The 22,407-nt window shown below is 45.6% G+C and overlaps 1 protein-coding gene across 1 annotated transcript; it reads right to left on the minus strand.

Annotated features, from left to right (window-relative positions):
• Window positions 1-200: 200 nt before the first annotated feature.
• TNFAIP6 (TNF alpha induced protein 6) lies at window positions 201-22,109 on the minus strand. The gene is made up of 6 exons (XM_068195112.1): window positions 22,001-22,109; window positions 9,530-9,667; window positions 7,711-7,872; window positions 4,432-4,660; window positions 2,445-2,485; window positions 201-352 (listed from the first exon to the last, which is right to left on the minus strand). The coding sequence occupies exons 1-6, from the start codon at window positions 22,092-22,094 to the stop codon at window positions 201-203; spliced, it is 816 nt and encodes a 271-aa protein (XP_068051213.1). The 5' UTR covers window positions 22,095-22,109.
• Window positions 22,110-22,407: the final 298 nt, after the last annotated feature.

Raw genomic sequence — 22,407 nt, forward strand, 5'->3', positions numbered from 1 at the left:
TCTTTGGTAGCAATGAATTTTACAGTCCTTGTGTTCTAAAAGTAATTCTCTATTATCCACCTAAGTGTATTTTATAATTTATTCCCTAGTACAGTTTCTTACCGAAACACAGAGGAAGACTCAGAAAGCGACAAAAGAAAAGTCTGGAAGCTCCGGCCTGCGTTCAGCCTAACCCCGCTGTGTGCGCCGGGCTGCTGTGCTCACAGAATCCCGAATTTGCCGGACAAGAAGCCGCTCCTGCCCTGCCCGGAGGCGTTCCTGGCCTGGGGCGGCTCCAGGACGGAGTAGCGGATCTGGAAGCCCCCCGCGGTCACCGAGGCGTCCGTCAGGAACTTCAGCGTCATCACATTCCCTGCGCGGCAAGCAGAGCGCGGCAGCTGACGGGGGGCTCGGGGGTCCCTGGTTCGTCCCGTCGAATCGGGGAATTGTCATTTCTCACATTGATTCGGGGGATTTGTCATTTTCACATTTAATTGGGGATTTGTCATTTTTTCACATTGAATTGGGGATTTGTCATTTTCACATTCAATTGGGGATTTGTCATTTTTTCACATTGAATTGGGGATTTGTCATTTTCACATTCAATTGGGGATTTGTCATTTTTTCACATTGAATTGGGGATTTGTCATTTTCACATTTAATTGGGGATTTGTCATTTCTCACATCGATTCAGGGATTTGTCATTTTCACATTCAATTGGGGATTTGTCATTTTTTCACATTGATTTGGGGGATTTGTCATTTTCACATTTAATTGGGGATTTGTCATTTTCACATCAATTTGGGGATTTGTCATTTTCACATCGATTCGGGGATTTGTCATTTTTCACATCGATTTGGGGATTTGTCATTTCTCACATTGATTTGGGGGATTTGTCATTTCTCACATTGAATTGGGGATTTGTCATTTTCACATTTAATTGGAGATTTGTCATTTTTTCACATTGATTTGGGGGATTTGTCATTTTCACATTTAATTGGGGATTTGTCATTTTCACATCGATTTGGGGATTTGTCATTTTTCACATTGATTTGGGGATTTGTCATTTCTCACATTGATTTGGGGATTTGTCATTTTCACATTTAATTGGGGATTTGTCATTTTTTCACATTGATTTGGGGGATTTGTCATTTTCACATTTAATTGGGGATTTGTCATTTTCACATTTAATTGGGGATTTGTCATTTTCACATTGATTCGGGGATTTGTCATTTTTTCCCATCCTTTCAGGGATTTGTCATTTTTTCACATTTCTTTGGGGGATTTGTCATTTCTCACATCGATTTGGGGATTTGACATTTTTCACATCGATTTGGGGATTTGTCATTTTTTCCCATCCTTTCGGGGATTTGTCATTTTTTCACATTTCTTTGGGGGATTTGTCATTTTTTCACATTTATTTTGGGATTCCTAATTTTTTTCATCTATATTTGGGGGATTCTTAATTTTTTTCACCTATATTTGGGAGACTTGTCATTTTTCACATCGATTCAGGGATTTGTCATTTCTCACATTGATTTGGGGGATTTGTCATTTCTCACATTTAATTGGGGATTTGTCATTTCTCACATTGATTCGGGGATTTGTCATTTTTTCCCATCGATTCGGGCATTTGTCATTTTTTCACATTTCTTTGGGGGATTTGTCATTTTTTCACATTTATTTTGGGGGATTTGTCATTTTTCACATTGATTTGGGGATTTGTCATTTTTCACATTGATTTGGGGGATTTGTCATTTTTTTTACATTTAATTGGGGAATTCTTATTTTTTTCACCTATATTTTGGGGATTCTTAATTTTTTTTCACATATATTTTGGGTTGTAAGTTTTTTTCAGATATATTTTTGGGGAGGATTTAATTTTTTTCACATATATTTTGGGTTTTAAATTTTTTCAGATATATTCTTGGGGGATTTTAATTATTTTCAGCTATATTTTTGGGGATTATTTTTTTCTATTTATTTTGGGATTTGAATTTTTTTCACATATATTTTGGGGGATTTTTAATATTTTTCATATTTATTTTGGGTTTTAAGTTTTTTTCAGGTATGTTTTTGGGGATTTTTAATTTTTTTCACCTATATTTTGGGGGATTCCTAATTTTTTTCAGATAGATTTTGGGGATTTTTTTTTTTCATATTTATTTTGGGTTTTAATTTTTTTTCAGATATATTTTTTGGGTATTAACAGATACACCTTTTGGGGTTTTAAGTTTTTCTTCAAATATATTTTTTTGAGTTTTAAGGTTTTTTTTTTCAGATCTAGTTTTTGGGTCTTTAAATTTTTTGAGATATGATTTTTGGGTTTTAACTTTTTTCAGATGTATTTCTTTGGGGTTTTAAGTTTTTTTAGGGAACACTTCCCTCTAATTAGGCTGATTTACATTTATTTCAAAGTAATTAACTGTCTTTTTGATTTCCCACGAAGAGTGCAAATAAATTACCTGTGCTAATGATGTCATCTGGCAACTCATCTCCACAAAACCTGGAAAAAAATGAAATGCTGATTAAAGGAATTAAGGGAATTATGGCACAGCCCTGCTCCATGGAGCTTAAGGGGATTTAAAAAAAAAGTATATTTGTAATATAAGTAACATATTCAATAATATTATATTAATATTTAATATATTTATAATAGAAATTGGTTTGAGAATATAAATTTATTTAATTGGAATTCTATGTTAAAGCAATTTCCTAAAGAATTTTTTGTCATCATCCCGTGGTAAGACTGAGGGGAGGAAGCAGTTTTCAATATCTGCAGGAAGTAAATGAAAAAAGGGAAAAAGACAATTTCACAAGGGGTTAAGGAAAGGAAGAGTGAGCCAAGGCTAAGAGAGGAACAACAATCCTAAGAGAGGATTGCCAAAAAAATCCATTTAAATTATCTGTAAAAGCAAAAATGGGCTCAGTCCTTGCTTTGCTGCACATGATTTGCAGAGAAGGTGTGAAAAGTGGCAGGAATGGGTTTTTTGTCACTTTTTCTGCTTTATTTTTTGGAAATATTACCTTAATTTTATGGAAAATATTACTTTAATTTTCATTCCAAATTATGGAATAATTCCAAATTCCAAATAATTCCAATTTTTACTTCATACAAAAAAAAAAAACAAAAACAAAAAAAACCAAAAACAAAACATGGCTGATAAAAGGTAAGTAAAACTAGCACTGAAGGAAAAAAAATGACAATTAATAATAGGAGAGGTGAAATTTAACCCTTGTTCTGATATTGTTAGAAAATAACTTCAGCAGATTGCAACTTCAATTAAATATATTTTTGTTAACAGTTTAACACCTCTCTCCTTTTGATTAAAAGAAACACAAAACACAAATGTTTGAGACTTCGTGGAGAATTGGGATAAGCAGAGAACTAAAAAGTCTTGCGGATTCCTTTAATTTCATTTAACAGGCCTGTGTTAATGACATTAAAAGAAATTATATATATATATATATATATATATATATATATATGTGTGTGTGTTCTGAAGAGGGAAATCAAGGAAAATAAGGAGAGAAGAGGCTGTTAAATTTCAAAATAATTGGAACAGACACACAAAAAGTTTGTTCAAATGGTGCGAGAAATGAGGAGAGAAATAATTTATGAAAATAATACAAAAAAATAAAGAAAATTAAAAAAATAAACAGCATTTTAAAGAAAAATAATTTATAAAAAACACATAGAAAAATAATTTTTTTGAAGTCTTTGGTAGCAATGAATCCTTCAGACTTTTACAGCATTCCAAAAATCGCTTTATTCGTGTAAGTATTTTATATTGATATATTTATATTTTACATATATTTCTATATTTATAATATATAATACATAGTTTAGTATATATATGGCATATATAATATAGTACATTATATATACTATACAATATATCATATATTATATATTATTATTGTATAGAATATAGAATATAGATTATATAGAATATATAGAATATATAGTGTATATAATACAAGTGTATAGTATATTATATAATATTATATATAATTTTGTATATAAAATATAGTATATTATACTACACAATGTATCATGTATTATATATATTATATATTTTTATAATATAAAATATAGAATATAGAATATATAGAATATATAGTGTAGATGATACTATATATATAATATGGCATATATAATATAGTATATTATATATACTATATTATACACTATATATTATATATTTATATTATATATTGCATCATGTATGTTATATATTATGTGTTATATGTTATATATTATATATTATATATTGCACATTTATATTATGTTATATAATATATACTATATTACATATTACATATTATTTATTCTATATTATTTATATTGCCTTTATCACGTGAATTTTATAATTTACAATTTATAAACCGCGTTCTTCTGAAGGGGGCGGGACAAATTGACCATAAATTTACGTGTAAGATTTTCTTTACCTGCCCACGAACCCGTTGACGTCGTCGTAGCTGTCGTAGACCTCCAGGAAGTCAGCCAGGCAGGCCGTGTCCTCTTCCACGTCGAACTCCAGGAACTGCAGGTGGATCCTCTGCCCGTAGCTGACGCGGATGTGCCAGTAGCAAACCTGCTCGTTCTCGTACTCCTTGGGGTAGCCTGGGGACTTGAAAACGTGTTTGGAGTCCGTGAAGACGCCACCACACTCTTTTCCTGAGGGGGAGATAAAAGCGGGGAGAGTTGAGGTTTTAATTCTGGTCAGGGTTTGTTTGGATCTTCAGGCACTGTGAGCTGGAGGGAATCACAGAGGAGCATCCAAAGCTTCTTGTGGACAGGCTTAACAGCTGCTCTGCAGGCCAAACAACTGGGCTAGCAGGAGAAGAGGTTGATAAAATATCAATTTATCCACAGCAAGGAAGAAATCAAGGCTGTTAGCATGGAAACCAATAAAATTGACACATAAGGGATATTTGCAGCCTTAGTGAGCAGCATTTGTGCCTTAAAATTTTGTTGTAAGCTCCTGCCAATTAATTATTGGCGTTAATTGCTTTGTACCAATAAAATACAATAAACTATTGCTTTGTCAGAGGTGGGGCAGTTCTCTGCTGTTCATGGGGCAGTTTTTTCTTTGTCTCTCCCACAACCCATCCTCCATCCAGGAGATCTCTTCTGTTCATGGCCATTCATTATTAATTATCTTCTGTCCCTGGCCAGTGAGTGTCCCTGCATGGCTGAGAAAATGCCATCATCCCATGGGGAGATGCTCCACCCAGGGGAGGAGCCAAGCATTCCTACCTGGATACAATCTGAGAATTGGAGCAAAAGAACAGCCTTCACTGCATTCCCAGAGGAGCAGCTTTCTTCCCCACTGCATTCCCAGAGGAGCAGCTTTCTTCCCCACTGCATTCCCAGAGGAGCAGCTTTCTTCCCCACTGCATTCCCAGAGGAGCAGCTTTCTTCCCCACTGCATTCCCAGAGGAGCAGCTTTCTTCCCCACTGCATTCCCAGAGGAGCAGCTTTCTTCTCCACTGCATTCCCAGAGGAGCAGCTTTCTTCCCCACTGCATTCCCAGAGGAGCAGCTTTCTGCCCCACTGCATTCCCCGAGGAGCAGCTTTCTGCCCCACTGCATTCCCAGAGGAGCAGCTTTCTGCCCCACTGCATTCCCAGAGGAGCAGCTTTCTGCCCCACTGCATTCCCAGAGGAGCAGCTTTCTTCCCCACTGCATTCCCTGAGGAGCAGCTTTCTTCCCCACTGCATTCCCAGAGGAGCAGCTTTCTTCCCCACTGCATTCCCAGAGGAGCAGCTTTCTTCTCCACTGCATTCCCAGAGGAGCAGCTTTCTTCCCCACTGCATTCCCAGAGGAGCAGCTTTCTGCCCCACTGCATTCCCAGAGGAGCAGCTTTCTGCCCCACTGCATTCCCAGAGGAGCAGCTTTCTGCCCCACTGCATTCCCAGAGGAGCAGCTTTCTTCCCCACTGCATTCCCAGAGGGAGCCCAGGCCCATCTCCAGCAGCCCTGGAGCTTCAGAGGAAAACTCCACCCTTGTCCAGGATCCCTGCTCCAGCAGAAGCACAGCTGGCACTGCAGGAGGGCTGAGCCATCATGGGATGGGACTGCTGCCACCTCCCTGACCCACAGGCTGCCAGGGCCTGCTCTCACTCTGCCAGTGCTGTTTTGTATTACTGCATTTTTATTTTTATATTTTTTTCCTAGTAAAGAACTGTTATTCCTTCTCCCACATCTTTGCCTGAGAGCCCCTTAATTTCAAAATTATAATAATGAGGACGGAGGGGGTTTACATTCTCCATTTCAAGGTAGGCTCCAGACACCTGCCTTTTCAAACCTAGACACCCAGCTTTTGGAAGGAGATATTTTGGAAGCAGGAGGCGTGATCCAAACCTCACTGAATTCACAGGAAAAGCTTTCATTGCCTTCAGTGGGTTTGGGGCCAGAGCTGTGTTTTATGTGAAAGGCATTTGGGATTTCTGGCTCTCTCAAGCTTTACAGCTGTACTTGCAAGTCACACTGACGCTCAGATTCGTCCTTTCTTCTTCAAAAAACCTCTTGCAAGCGTGTCTCAAACAAAAACCTGCTCGTGATCACAGACCTGCTGTTGTACTCCTGCTGTTCCGACTGCTCCACACTCCCTTTGGGATAAAACCACTCCTGCTTTGATCCAGTGGCCATTTGGACTTTGCCAGGCCCCAGGGCCCCTGAGCCCCAATCCCTGCGGGGCTGCAGGCTCGTGCCTCTGCAGCTTTGGCAGCTCTGTATTCCTTCTGCGCTCAGACCGAGCTGGACAGCAGCTCCCCGTGGCCCAGAGCAGACAGAGGAACGGTCCCACGCCGAAGTGGCAAGGGCAGGAGTCCTCTGCAGCTCTGTGTGTGTCTGCGTGGAACATCTGGAACGGGCCCCCGCCCCACAGAGCTATTTGATGAACATAAACAAGCCCCAGCCCTGGGAGCGCAAACAGAATGTGCACAGCTGTGCAGACGTCATGGCCCAGCCTGAGCCCGGCTCTGCCAGGCCGGGCTGTGCGCTGGGAGCAGCGGCAGGGCCAAGCTGAGCTTTGCTGCCCTCCCTGGGCCCACGTCTGCCCTGTCCCCTGCTGGGTGAAGGGACACCAAGCCACCAGCGGCCACGTGGGTGCTGCAGTCACCTGCAGTGCAGCGCGCAGGGGATGGGGGGGATGCCTCTGTTGGGGCTCTTGTCAGTCGTGTGGGAGCTCTGATCTGCTCTGGAGAGCCACTTCTCCTCCTCTAATTGCACACAAAGCACTGCTGGGAGCTCCTCTCAGAGAATCACAGAGTTACAGGATGGTTTGGATGGAAAGGGACATTAAAGCTCATCCCATCCACCCCTGCCATGGCAGGGACACCTCCCACTGTCCCAGGCTGCTCCCAGCCCCAGTGTCCAGCCTGGCCTTTGGCACTGCCAGGGATCCAGGGGCAGCCACAGCTGCTCTGGGAACCTGTGCCAGGGCCTGCCCACCCTCCCAGGGAACAATTCCTGCCTAGGAATTCCTCCCTAGGACAAGCTCCTAAGAATGCCAGTCCTGGGCAGGGCATTCATTTTCAGAGCTGTTGTATCTCAGACCAAAAAAAAAGAAGGTTGAACCCTAAATTTACCCCGTTTCAGGCAGAATACCTCAGATTATGGGCAGAAAGGCCTCAGATTATTCAGATAAATGGTGGGGTAAATGCCAAAGAAGACAGGAGAGGACAGAAGGGGACAGAAGGACAGCCCTGTGGTTGCTCCTCACCGTTGGGGTTGTAGCAGTAGGCGTCCCACCTCTCGCTCCTGTTGAGGCGAATTCCATAATCAACAATTCCAGTCTTGCCAAAGCCACAGTTGGCTCCAGCTTTTACTATGGGATACCCAACTCTGCCCTTGGCCATCCAGCCAGCAGCACACACGTGGAAACCTGCAGCAGAGGGAAAACGAGTCACAAAGTGATCAGTCCCGGGCTGCTCTTATTCCACAAAGCCTCACTCGATGGCCTGGGTGTAATTGGCCCGATAGAAACTGAGCGGAGAGCAGGACATTGAGAGGATAATTTTAATTACAGAGGGTAAAATTGAATTGTGTTCTCCACAATGTGATTACTGGGTCTTCATCTGAAGCCCCAAGTCAAATGCAGATGGACTGCACAGTCAGGTTTAAGTGCTCTACCAGCACTTGTAATCCAATTATCCACTGGATGAGTTTTCCAAGGGTCTTCTCTGTTTCCCTTTTGAAGTCAGACAAATTTACTTAATCCCATCTCAAGGGCTCTCAGCGTTAAGTTCTAAAAATAAGTAAAACACTACAGACAGCTAAAATCCCCAAGCATTTGCTTAAAACACTTTCAATTTAAATTTAAATACCTGAAATGCCTCAAGGATTTCTTGCCAAACAAAAAGAACCTCTTAATGCATTTTGTGGCTGAGAACTTAACACCACTAGCCAAAGAACGCAATGTTGTAGAGACCCATCCAATGTTTTCATGGAGAGGAACTGGAACATATTTGTGGCATCTTAGGGCCTGGAGCTCCTCAGAAGAAACAAAAGTACCCTTTTCACATGTGCTGGTGCTGGGAGCCAGCTTCTGACTCAACTGCAGGGTGAAAAAATGTCTGGAGTGGAGGATATTTTCCATTGCTTTCCCAGTGCTCTGAATGAATGAAGAGCTTCTTAGGAATCCAGGGGAGCCCTCACTCAGCTCCACTTTGCACTCCAAGCACAGAACTCATTCCCTTGCAGAGAAAATATCTTGATGGGAATAAAAGTGGTTGGAGCGAGTCCAGAGGAGGTCAGGGAGATGCTCCCAGGGCTGGAGCCAGGCTGGAAGAGCTGGGAATGTTCCCCTGGAGAGGAGAAGGCTCCAGGCAGAGCTCAGAGCCCTTGCAGGGCCTGAAGGGCTCCAGGAGAGCTGGAGAGGGACTGGGGACAAGGGATAGAGGGACAGGACCCAGGGAATGGCTCCCACTGCCACAGGGCAGGGATGGGTGGGAGATTGGGAACTGGGAATTCCTGGCTGGGAGGGTGGGGACACCCTGGCACAGAGAAGCTCTGGAGTGAGTCCTGAAGAGACCACAGAGATGCTCCAAGGGCTGGAGATTCTCTCTCTGGAGACAAAATGCAGCAAAATAATTGTTCCAAAGATCTCCTTTTCTTACCCCTCCCTGCCTTCTTCCCATGGTGTCTCCCAAATCCTGATGCTGCACCAGAGCAGCACACGGAATTGTGGATGATGGCTGGAGAAGGGAAGGCTCCAGGCAGAGCTCAGAGCCCCTTGCAGGGCCTGCAGGGCTCCAGGAGAGCTGGAGAGGGACTGGGGACAAGGGCTGGAGGGACAGGACCCAGGGAATGGCTCCCACTGCCAGAGGGCAGGGATGGGTGGAGATTGGGAATTGGGAATTCCTGGCTGGGAGGGTGGGGACAGCCTGGCACTCATCCTGCTCCTTACCAAGCAGGCAGCTTGGGCAAAAACCCACGGAGGTTACAAAGAGCCCCAGAGCTTGGAACAGAAATGAGAACACCACCACCCCCCTGACCGCCCTCAGGAGGAGCCCCGTGAGGAGCCCTGCGTTTCCCCAGACCTATTTTCCGAGCTGCCTCCAGCTGCTGCAGCGTGGCCAGGCGTCCTCCCTCGTACTCGCACACGGCCCGGGCCTCGGCGAAGGTCAGCCGGTACTTGCCGGAGCGCGCCTCGCGGTGGTACACGCCGGCTGCCCGCTCTGCAGGGGGACAAGGGACAAAGGGTCAGCTCCCGCGGCCCTGCAGGGCGGGCTGCTCCTCAAACTCCAACAGTGGGGCTCAGGGACTCTTTCCTTGGCAGCGTTGTCTCATGTTTAATAGTCACTGGTTACAGACATGAGTGCAGCCGGTGACCTTGGCAAACTTCTAGCACCCAGCAGCTTCTGTTGTTGCATTTGTATGAAGAGCCACCACTCTCAGGTCATTTGGAAGCTGGTACCTACTCCCCTTATTTCATTCTCAGTAGTTCCTAAACTGTGGCAGGCACATTCTTCTCTCTCTCAGGATTTTTCATAGAGGAGCACAGAGGAAAGAAAGATAAAACAATTTCTATTCCTGCTCCTTGTTTTTCCCGTGTGGAATGTGCTTGGAGAATTGTTCACCTGGGGTGATTGCTTGGTTGGAGTCTGGTGAGGATTGTTTGAGCTGATGGCCAATCCAACCCATCTGTGGCTGCACTCTCAGAGTCATGAGTTGTGAGTTAGATTTGGTAGTTAGAACAAGTAGGTTTGTAGTTTAGTATCTCCTTTCAATAGTATACTAATGTGTTATAGCATAGTTATAATAAAGAAACCATTCAGCCTTCTGGACTGGAGTCACACATCAGCATCTCTTCCCACCTGCATTTACAATACTAAACAGAATCACAGAATCACAGAACAGTGAGGTTGGAAGAGACCTCTGAGATCATCAAGTCCAGCCTATGCCCTGACACCTCAACCAGACTACAGCACCAAGTGCCGTGTCCAGGCTTTTTTTAAACACATCCAGAGATGGTGATTCCACCACCTCCCTGGGAAGACAATTCCAGTAGTTTATTATTCTTTTGGTGGAAATTTTTTTCCTAATATCCAAGCTGTACCTTCCCTGATGTAGCTGGAGGCTGTGTCCTCTTGTTCTGTCAGTGCTGCCCTGTGGAAGAGACCGACCCCACCTGTCTACAGCCTCCCTTCAGGAAGTGTGGAGAGCAATGAGGTCACCTCTGAGCCTCCTCTTCTCCAGGCTGAACAACCCCAGCTCCTTCAAACTGGAGGAGAGTGTTGTAAAATGCAGGCGAACCCGGTGGGAAGAAATGCTGGTGTCTGACTCCAGTCCAGAAGGCTGAATGATTTCTTTATCATAACTATAATAAAATACATTAATATACTCTTTAAAAGAAGATACTAAAGTTACAAACCTACTTGTTCTAACTACCATGTCTAACTATCTTACAATTTGTGACCCTCTTCTCAAGAGTCTAAACACAAGAAGAACTGATTGGCCCAAACCAGGCTCAAACCATCCTCACCAGAATCCAACCAAGCCATCACCCCAGGTGAACAATTCTCCAAGCACATTCCACACGGGAAAAACAAGGAGCAGGAATAGAAATTGTTTTCTCTTTCTTTCCTCTGTGCTGCTCTATGAAAAATCCTGAAAGAAAGAAGAATGTCCCTGCGACAGGAGAGAATGTTGTTCCTTGAGAAAATGCCGAAAGTTCAGTAAAGGACGACAGGAGACAGGGGTCATGGAGAAAAGGTTGTTACTGCCAGGTGCATCTTGGCACTCAGCTGTGGCAGCAGCTCTCTGGCCACAGAGAAAACACACAGCTTCCCCAGGCATCCTTCTGGGAAAGGCTGTGAGCAGCTCAGAGACAAGAATGAGAAACAATTCTTCTCCTCACTTGCTGCGCCTGGTGTTGTGAGCACGTGGGATGTGTTACGGAGATTTGTTTACCAAAGGGGGGTTTCTTAATTAGCCAGTGGTGATGGTGCTGTAACTAAAGGCCCAATTAGGGCCACGTGTAATGGACTAGGGTATAAAAGAGCAACGGGTCTCTCAATAAATTATATAATCAGCCTTCTGTAATACAGAGAGTCTGTGTCAGTCACTACCCAGCTGTGGCCTTGCCCTGACACTCAGCCAAGACTACTTTGCTATTTTTGGGGATACTTCTTAAATATTTTTCTTATTACATCAGCTTGTTGTATATTCATAGACTCTTATGCATAGTAAACTTTTTTTCCTAAACTAGCTTACACGCTCTAAGAATTGCTTATTGTGGTTCTTTTTGGGTCTGCTTTTTTAGAGTATGTGTAGTTTTTTGGTTGTGGTTTTGGTTTATTTTTGTCACCTCTAATTTTTGGGTCTTGGTCAATGCTGTCTTCAGACAGTGAGTGTTGATAGTTGGCATATTTGTAGTGGGTGTCTTTTTTATATGTTCATTGGATATTATTTCATCTAAGTAGGTATTTTCACACAAGCGTAGCTATTTTACTACTATGTCTAAGCTTAATCAACAGCAGAAATAAAAACTATATCTTTATAACAAAGCTACTTTAACATGATACATATAAAATCTAGTTTAACATTTGCAAAAAGCCACTAATTTAAAGCCAATATTTTAATTTCCCCCGTATCTATAACACAGGTGAAGAGGCAATGTTCAGCTGTGCCATGCAGGAAGTGTCAGGAACGCTCAGCCCTGCTGACCACAGAGGGATGTGTGTGACACCCACAGGGGTGTGTGTGACCCAAAAGGGTGGATGCATGTGGGTCATACCTGCAAATTTTAGCTTTTACATTTTTCATCTATTTGTAATCCTGCAGTTCTTTAGCGTATAACTCCAAACTCCATATTCAGTGTGAGCTGCTGCTTTCCCATTTTGGTCAGACACAGCAATTCTTCTCCAGGCCTGGCAATCAAGGACACCTCACTGCCTCAGGCCAGAGCTGGAAACAAAAGTGATTGGGGACCAGCAAACTTTGGGTAAATGACTTCATTACCTGGAGCTGGAATTGGAACAGATTAACTCCAATATGCAAATGGACCAAAATGACAAAAGTGTGAAAACCCATGAGCCCTCATGCACTTTTGGGTGTAGCCCCTGTGGGGGCTTTGTCTGCCCAAAATGTCCCTGACGGCCCTTCAATGAACAGAACAGCTTTTTATTCCCTAAAATCTGTCTGGCCTCTGTTTATAGATAGCCCAAAAAGGCATCGTGTGTGTGACACCCAAAGGGCTGTGTCTGACACCCAAAGGTGTGTGTGTGACACCCAAAGGAGTGTGTGTGACCAGCTGGGGTGTGTGTGTGACCAGCTGGGGTGTGTGTGTGACACCCAAAGGGATCTGTGTGACACCCAAAGGTGTGTGTGTGTGTGACACCCAAAGGTGTGTGTGTGACACCCAAAGGTGTGTGTGTGTGTGTGTGACACCCAAAGGTGTGTGTGTGTGACACCCAAAGGTGTGTGTGTGTGTGTGTGACACCCAAAGGTGTGTGTGTGTGACACCCAAAGGGATGTGTGTGACACCCAAAGGTGTGTGTGTGACACCCAAAGGAGTGTGTGTGTGACACCCAAAGGTGTGTGTGTGACCAGCTGGGGTGTGTGTGTGACACCCAAAGGGATCTGTGTGACACCCAAAGGTGTGTGTGTGTGACACCCAAAGGTGTGTGTGTGTGTGTGTGACACCCAAAGGAGTGTGTGTGTGACACCCAAAGGTGTGTGTGTGACACCCAAAGGTGTGTGTGTGTGTGTGTGACACCCAAAGGTGTGTGTGTGTGACACCCAAAGGAGTGTGTGTGTGACACCCAAAGGTGTGTGTGTGACACCCAAAGGTGTGTGTGTGTGTGTGTGACACCCAAAGGTGTGTGTGTGTGACACCCAAAGGAGTGTGTGTGTGACACCCAAAGGTGTGTGTGTGACACCCAAAGGTGTGTGTGTGACACCCAAAGGTGTGTGTGTGTGACACCCAAAGGTGTGTGTGTGTGTGTGTGACACCCAAAGGTGTGTGTGTGACACCCAAAGGTGTGTGTGTGTGTGTGTGACACCCAAAGGTGTGTGTGTGTGACACCCAAAGGAGTGTGTGTGTGACACCCAAAGGTGTGTGTGTGACACCCAAAGGTGTGTGTGTGACACCCAAAGGTGTGTGTGTGACACCCAAAGGTGTGTGTGTGTGACACCCAAAGGAGTGTGTGTGTGACACCCAAAGGTGTGTGTGTGACCAGCTGGGGTGTGTGTGTGACACCCAAAGGGATCTGTGTGACACCCAAAGGTGTGTGTGTGTGACACCCAAAGGTGTGTGTGTGTGTGTGTGACACCCAAAGGAGTGTGTGTGTGACACCCAAAGGTGTGTGTGTGACACCCAAAGGTGTGTGTGTGTGTGTGTGACACCCAAAGGTGTGTGTGTGTGACACCCAAAGGAGTGTGTGTGTGACACCCAAAGGTGTGTGTGTGGCACCCAAAGGTGTGTGTGTGTGTGTGTGACACCCAAAGGTGTGTGTGTGACACCCAAAGGTGTGTGTGTGTGACACCCAAAGGAGTGTGTGTGTGACACCCAAAGGGATGTGTGTGTGACACCCAACAGGGGTGTGTGTGTGACACCCAAAGGTGTGTGTGTGTGTGTGTGACACCCAAAGGTGTGTGTGTGTGACACCCAAAGGAGTGTGTGTGTGACACCCAAAGGTGTGTGTGTGGCACCCAAAGGTGTGTGTGTGTGTGTGTGACACCCAAAGGTGTGTGTGTGTGACACCCAAAGGAGTGTGTGTGTGACACCCAAAGGTGTGTGTGTGACACCCAAAGGTGTGTGTGTGACACCCAAAGGTGTGTGTGTGTGACACCCAAAGGTGTGTGTGTGTGTGTGTGACACCCAAAGGTGTGTGTGTGACACCCAAAGGTGTGTGTGTGTGACACCCAAAGGAGTGTGTGTGTGACACCCAAAGGTGTGTGTGTGACACCCAAAGGTGTGTGTGTGACACCCAAAGGTGTGTGTGTGTGACACCCAAAGGAGTGTGTGTGTGACACCCAAAGGTGTGTGTGTGACACCCAAAGGTGTGTGTGTGACACCCAAAGGTGTGTGTGTGTGACACCCAAAGGTGTGTGTGTGACACCCAAAGGTGTGTGTGTGTGTGTGTGACACCCACAGGTGTGTGTGTGTGACACCCAAAGGTGTGTGTGTGTGACACCCAAAGGAGTGTGTGTGTGACACCCAAAGGGATGTGTGTGTGACACCCAACAGGGGTGTGTGTGTGACACCCAAAAGGGATGTGTGTGTGACACACAAAGGTGTGTGTGTGTGACACCCAAAGGGATGTGTGTGACACCCAAAGGTGTGTGTGTGTGTGACACCCAAAGGTGTGTGTGTGTGTGACACCCAAAGGTGTGTGTGTGTGTGTGTGTGACACCCAAAGGTGTGTGTGTGACACCCAAAGGGATGTGTGTGACCCAAAGGTGTGTGTGTGTGACACCCAAAGGTGTGTGTGTGTGTGTGTGACACCCAAAGGTGTGTGTGTGTGTGTGTGACACCCAAAGGTGTATGTGTGACACCCAAAGGGATCTGTGTGTGTTGGACACCAAAAGGTGTGTGTGTGACACCCAAAGGTGTGTGTGCGTGACACCCAAAGGGATCTGTGTGACACCCAAAGGTGTGTGTGTGTGTGACACCCAAAGGTGTATGTGTGACACCCAAAGGGATCTGTGTGTGTTGGACACCAAAAGGTGTGTGTGTGACACCCAAAGGTGTGTGTGCGTGACACCCAAAGGGATCTGTGTGACACCCAAAGGTGTGTGTGTGTGTGACACCCAAAGGTGTATGTGTGACACCCAAAGGGATCTGTGTGTGTTGGACACCCAAAGGTGTGTGTGTGACACCCAAAGGTGTGTGTGTGTGACACCCAAAGGTGTGTGTGTGACCCATGGGGCTGTGTGTGTGACCCCCAAAGGGATCTATGTGACACCCAAAGGGCTGTGTGTGTTGGACACCCAAAGGTGTGTGTGTGACCTCCAAAGGGATCTGTGTGACCAGCTGGGGTGTGTGTGTGACACCCAAAGGGATGTGTGTGACACCCAAAGGTGTGTGTGTGTGTGACACCCAAAGGTGTGTGTGTGTGTGACACCCAAAGGGGGGTGTGTGACCCCCAAAGGGATCTGTGTGACCAGCTGGGGTGTGTGTGTGACCCACAGGGCTGTGTATGACACCCAAAGGTAGGATTGGGGCTGGGAGAAGTTTAGGACACAGCAAGCCAGTGCTTGGAAGAGCTTGTGAAGGGCAGCAAATCAGCAGGAGCTGGGGAGGCTCCCTGGATGCTCCGCGGGCAGAGGTTTGGGAGCAGTTTGGAGTCAGCATCCCCAGCCCTGTGTGTCCTGTCTGGCTCGGGGAAGCTCCTCCTGGATCCCCATCACAGCATCCTTCTGGCTGGGACTCCCAGAGCCTCTGGAAGATGAATCAGAGCTTTGTTTTGAATTTCCAGAGAAGTGAAATCACAGCTACTTGGATAGAGGAGAGGCAGAAATTAAAGGGGGGAAAATGTCAAATAAAAATATCTGAGCGTGTGTCACAAAGGGCAGGACCAGAACAATTGCTGGCTGACATTTCTGCTGCACGGAAAATTAAAGCAATTTCTTCATTATTTTTTACTCTGCTGTGGCAATTCCGAGATAAAACAGCTTTCCAAGGAAACCTAGAAACTGCCAGTGCTGCTATAAGTTTTACAATCTTTGCATGTTGCACTTGCCTGGTGCCATATGTATGGAAATCTGTCTCAGCAGCAGTCTGCATATCTCATCTGAGGGGCTTTTTGTTTAGGTCTCACTTATATTTAGCAGAATCTGAGAGGAATGGCTGTTTGCAGCTCTGCCCAGCCAACGTGACTGGGAAAAGATGGAAAGCAGGCAGCATTTTTACAGTAGTTATTTGCAGCTTAAAAATAAAGAATGGTTTTTCTAGGGACACGCTTGGGGTCGGTGCTTTTGGCTGGGTTAGGGGAGGTTTTTAAAAAAGCCACTGAATTGTGGCTGGGAATGGTGAGAGCCCTTAACAGACACAGCGTGGTTTGCCAGGGTGGTTTTTGTGCCCAGAGAAATAAATTCTATTGCTGACAGCAGACTGAGGGGAGGGAGAGCCTCCTTCTGCAGCATCCCTGGCATGGGCTAACAGATCCTCCACAGCAAAATCTTCCTGAAGGAGCCTAACAACCCACAGCTGGGGGATCGCGGCAGGTTCTGTTGCAAAAACTCCTTTTTGATTAGGAATTTATTCATAGGAATTCATTCATGAGGTCTGATTTTTAAATAGGCTGTGAAAGGGAGCAACATCCTTGACTAAAGATGGATCTTCCCCTGTGTAATTCAATTTGGCACAATAGGTCACGTGCACAGAGCCAAGGATCTCTAATTCTTGAGGCTCAGAAGATGCCTTGGGAGGGTGAGGAACCCGCTCTTCCCATGCATCCGCCAGAATCCAAAGACGATTTGGGGATGATCCCGTAAATGTGCCCGATACAGCTTTTTGAATATCTTTTGGGATTGGCCAAACATCCCAAAAGTTGGCACACCGACCAAACAGGTGGAAAATGGTTTTTTGGGGGCCACGTTGGACAAACATCTGGTATCTAAACCTGAAGCTTTAGCCAAAGTCACCCGAACATTTGGTTTAGGTTGGCAGACTGGCAAATCGGCATGGCTAAAAGCAAGCAAAGCAAGAAAAAAACCTCAAGCATAACTTCTGATTTAGTCACAGGAAGTATTACTTTTCAGTCACTCAGCAATCTGTCATGGCTAAGCTCATGAGAAATCAAGATAAATCAGCTCAGTGTGTGTGTGTTGGGAATGCTGGGCTGGGAATGCAGGGCTGGTGAATCCCCCAGGAGCCAGCTCAGTGCTGGGCCTGCCTGCACGCTCTGTAGATATTTTTATTTTAACTGTAACATTTGTGTTTTAGCTGTTACAGGTGCAGATGATAAAAAAGCTGATACTTTGCTCGAGGTAAAAATTATGTTTTTACTCTTTCCTGCTGGATTGTGCCCTTTTCTGACTCAGAGGCATTTTAAAAACTTTTTTTCTATTTTCAGTCTCATGAGAAGGGTGAGACAATACAGTTGTTATGATTCACATTCTTACAATTAGAAGCTATTTTTTAATTACAATACGCTATAAGTGTAATTTAATTGTCTATAAATCTATTTCTCACATTTCTCAGGTGACTATTTAAAAAGTTGGGATGATTTTCTTTCCATGTTTGCCATGTTTATCAGACTGGTGAAGGATCTGCAGAAGGCAACAAGAAATGGTCCCGGAAATGTCTGAGGCACAGAAAAATTGTGTTGATTTTCTTAGAGAATTCAACACATTGATGATTTTAAAGCACAGTGTGGGGGACAGGGACTGGTGACAAAAGTTCTGAAGAATTTCTGAGGTTAAACTTCTGAAAGTTTTTAATTTTGCAAGAGTTTGTTCTTAGTTCTGGGCATGAGAAACATCAACCATTGGCCTGGAAGCCTGGAATGCACATTATTGATCCTTGCAGAGCCCAGGGGAGCCACTGCTTGTATTCCCGGAGCTCTCAGAGCTGCCACTAAAATCTCACCATTTTTAGTTGGCTTTTTTTCACCTGGCAATATTGTTTTCAGATCTTATCCCTCTAAAGGTATCTCCCCCCACTTACTGCTGGGATGTCACTATGGACAGGCAGCAGGTTTTGCAGAATATTGCTGCTGGCTGCTGAGAATTCCAGATTTTCTCTGCTGCCAGGCACTGACCCCCAGGAGAACACTGCAGTGACCTGAGGCCGTGGAGAAGGTCCCAAAATGGAATGACAGAACTGGGATTGTGGGTGTGGAGTTTGGATAGAAGTGTGTGATATCACAGGGTGGGAAACTCAGAGTTTAAGGGTTTAGAATAGAGGAATATCTATAAAGCAAGGTGGAGGTTTTAGGGTGGAGGCTGGTCCTTCTCCTTCACCTCTTCTCCATAGATTTGGGTGGTTTTGTGTAATTGGATAAAAAAGTCCACGTTGTGGGCCATGGGTGGTTGGTTATTGGGTTAAAAGTAAAAATAATTCAGTTGTCATTTCATAATTGGACAGTTTATCCTTAGAAAGCCTTGTAGAGAGAGATGGGGTTCCATTTTTAGTTTGTTAGAGTGAAGGGCTGCAGAACTCAGGGTTTGTGAGGCTGTGTCAGAGATAAGCACTAATAAACACCTGAGTCCCAACAAGAAATCCCGTCTCACACATTTAGTCCCGACCTTGGCAGAAAAGAAGCAAAAGAATTGCCACGTGTCTGGGGAGATCAGCCCTTCACAGAGTCTGCAAGGCTGAAAACAGCAGCAGCACCACCCTGAGAGGAGCAACCGGCTTCCAGCCCTTTCATTCCCCTGCAACGGGACAAAACAGCCTTTGGGAAAACAGAGCACACACACGTCCTGCCCCAGCTCTGGGAGCCGCTGCTGCCTCTGGGTGTCCCAGAGCCCGAGAGAAACGCCTCATCAACTGCTGGGCTCTTGCGCTGGCAGTGTTTCCCCCCTCCCTCCTCAGTCCCACGTGGGGCTGTGCAGGATAAGCTCAGCATCAGCCTCAGAGCTCGGTCAGAGCAGGGTTAACCCCTCCTTTCCGTATCCATGGCTCTGGATGTGCCTCCGCAGCCACACTCGCAGGAAAATGCACACAAACTGCTGTCTGCGGGGCGAGCTCAGGACCCTGTGGGTGAACCTGCAGGAAATGTTGGTTTTTTCCGGCAAGCACGAGCACGGTGCCACAGGACCACGGGTGCGCTGGCTCCAGCTCCCGCTTCCCAAAACGCCCGGAGCCCGGCACAGCGGGATCCTGCCCGGACAGGGACCCCCAGCTCCCGCTTCCCAAAACGCCCGGAGCCCGGCACAGCGGGATCCTGCCCGGACAGGGACCCCCAGCTCCCGCTTCCCAAAACGCCCGGAGCCCGGCACAGCGGGATCCTGCCCGGACAGGGACCCCCAGCTCCCGCTTCCCAAAACGCCCGGAGCCCGGCAGAGCGGGATCCTGCCCGGACAGGGACCCCCAGCTCCCGCTTCCCAAAACGCCCGGAGCCCGGCACAGCGGGATCCTGCCCGGACAGGGACCCCCAGCTCCCGCTTCCCAAAACGCCCGGAGCCCGGCACAGCGGGATCCTGCCCGGACAGGGACCCCCAGCTCCCGCTTCCCAAAACGCCCGGAGCCCGGCAGAGCGGGATCCTGCCCGGACAGGGACCCCCAGCTCCCGCTTCCCAAAACGCCCGGAGCCCAGGACAGCGGGATCCTGCCCGGACAGGGACCCCCAGCTCCCGCTTCCCAAAACGCCCGGAGCCCGGCACAGCGGGATCCTGCCCGGACAGGGACCCCCAGCTCCCGCTTCCCAAAACGCCCGGAGCCCGGCACAGCGGGATCCTGCCCGGACAGGGACCCCCAGCTCCCGCTTCCCAAAACGCCCGGAGCCCGGCACAGCGGGATCCTGCCCGGACAGGGACCCCCAGCTCCCGCAGAGCAGCAGGAGGTGCTGAAATGCAGCCAGCCTCTGCTGCACAAACACGGCCAGCATGACATTTGGCCAGGAAAGAACCCGCGATGTGCATGAGGCCGACGCTAAATGCTGAATCAAGAGGGATATTTCACTTCTACGCGGAGTGGCCGCGCAGAGCTCCACGATTTTATATATAGAAATACAATATATTTATATATTATGTATTTTATATTATATATTTCATATTACACATTATATATAATGTTTAATATATAATATATAACGTATAATATATTATATATTATATATATAATATATAATACATAATATACATAATATATAATATATAATATATAATATATAATATATCATATATCATATATCATCATATATTATATAATATATATTATATGTTATAATTATATATTATATTATATGTATAATTATAATGTATAATACATGTTATATATAATATATGTTTTGTATTATATAATTTATATTGCATATTACATATTATATATTTCTATTGTACAATGTATAATACATACTATATAATATATACTATATAGTATATAATATAATATATTTCTGTATTATACATTATGCATTGTATATTATATGATATACAATATATGTGATCTATGATATATTCTATATTTATATTCTATATTCTATGTTATATATGATATATGCTATATGCTATATGATATATGAATGTTTTTTATATTTACATATTTTATGTATAGAGATATATATGCATGCTACGGGTTTGTGGAGGAAAAAGGAAAAATGGAAATTTTCCTGAATTTTGAGTTTGGCTCTTTATCAGAAGAGGAGAAAAGGGAAGGAAGGAAGGAAGGAAGGAAGGAAGGAAGGAAGGAAGGAAGGAAGGAAGGAAGGAAGGAAGGAAGGAAGGAAGGAAGGAAGGAAGGAAGGAAGGAAGGAAGGAAGGAAGGAAGGAAGGAAGGAAGGAAGGAAGGAAGGAAGGAAGGAAGGAAGGAAGGAAAAGAGAGAAAAGAAAAGAAAAGAAAAGAAAAGAAAAGAAAAGAAAAGAAAAGAAAAGAAAAGAAAAGAAAAGAAAAGAAAAGAAAAGAAAAGAAAAGAAAAGAAAAGAGAAAAGAAAAAGAAAGAAAAGAAAAAGAAAGAAAGAAAAAGGAAGAAAGGAAGGAAGGAAGGAAGAAAGGAAGAAAGAGAGAAAGAGAGAAAGAGAGAAAGAAAAAGAAAGAAAGAAGATCATTTCTGTGCCCCCTTGGTGCTCCTGGGGCTCTGCAGGCTCCTCTGAGAGGGGCTGGAGCCGCGTGGTGGCTGGAGAGACACCTGAGCCCAGCCAGCGCCAGGGATTCCTGGAAATCCTCAGGGAAATGCCCAACATTCTCCGGGGGATCGGGGATTTGGGAGGATTTGTCTGGAGAGCAGAGCGCTCGGTGGCAGGCTCTATCCTGAGTCAGCTCTGTGCTGCAATGGATAATTACAACGAGCTAGAAAAGAGCCCTCAGAGCTCTTGGAGGTACCAGAAACCATTCCCACAGCCTTTTTGTCTTGCCCTTTTGAAATCTTCCCCAGACGACGTGAACAAACCAACATCCCCATTTCTGCCCTTCTCCAGAGAGGCAGGAAATGTTATTTATCACTGTTATTTCCAGATCATTTCGTTTCACATGCAGGACCCCAGGCAGGGGAAGCATGTTCATGCAGAAGGTAATTCATTCCTCTGGCAAATGTTTCTTTTCAGGCTCGTTTTCCCTCAAAACAAAGCCTCTGTTATTTAATGAATGCGGTTTTCACTTTACCTCCTGCCTCGGGAAAATACATTCAGATGAAATGTTCTTTTTAAATAAATAAATACCTTTTCCTGCAGTTCAGTGACACAAATATTAAGCTAGTAAAATAGTGTACAAACAGTAAGCTTGTAAAAAGGAACAGTCGCTACTCAGGGAAGGAGATTTCAACAAATTTCAGTGCAGATAAATGCACACTAAACACTAATGCACAGCCGAGTTTCGTGGTGCTGGGTGCTCATCCCTGCCCTGCTGGACAAACACAGCGAGCCTGCAGCGCAGGATGGGTGAGGAGAGAGTGGTTTCTTACCTAACCAGATGGAGTTGTGCAGCACTCCATCCCTGAAGCCCCAGGCTCCAGCCTGGCCGCACAGCAGGGCACAGAAGAGGAGCAGTGCGATCATCTCCGGGGCAGCGAGGGGCTGGGAATATCCCCGGCTCTCCTCTCGCACTGCAGCTGCCCCGATCCTCCCGCAACATCTGGGAGCCAGATCTTAAATAGAGAGCTCAGCTGTGAGGTCAGCGGGGCTGCTCCAATTGTGCTGCCGCGCTTCTTACCCAACCTCTGTGGCGGCTGCGGTGACTCACGGCTGGCTCTGCTCCTTCCCAGCCTGGCCAAGAATCCATCCCATCCCATCCCGCCCCATCCCATCCCATCCCACCCCATCCCATCCCACCCCGTCCCGTCCCGTCCCGTCCCGTCCCATCCCATCCCGT

This window comes from Anomalospiza imberbis, chromosome 7 (assembly GCF_031753505.1).
Source record: "Anomalospiza imberbis isolate Cuckoo-Finch-1a 21T00152 chromosome 7, ASM3175350v1, whole genome shotgun sequence".
Lineage (NCBI taxonomy): Eukaryota > Metazoa > Chordata > Aves > Passeriformes > Viduidae > Anomalospiza > Anomalospiza imberbis.

Bases quoted from the DNA above. Each gene is read 5' to 3' on its own strand.
- TNFAIP6 (XM_068195112.1), bottom strand. From the start codon at position 22,094: ATGATCGCACTGCTCCTCTTCTGTGCCCTGCTGTGCGGCCAGGCTGGA. The intron at 9,668-22,000 runs GTAAGAAACCAC...GTCCCCCTGCAG, and splicing joins GCACAACTCCATCTGGTTAG to AGCGGGCAGCCGGCGTGTAC. The intron at 353-2,444 runs GTAATTTATTTG...CTTGCCGCGCAG, and splicing joins AGATGACATCATTAGCACAG to GGAATGTGATGACGCTGAAG.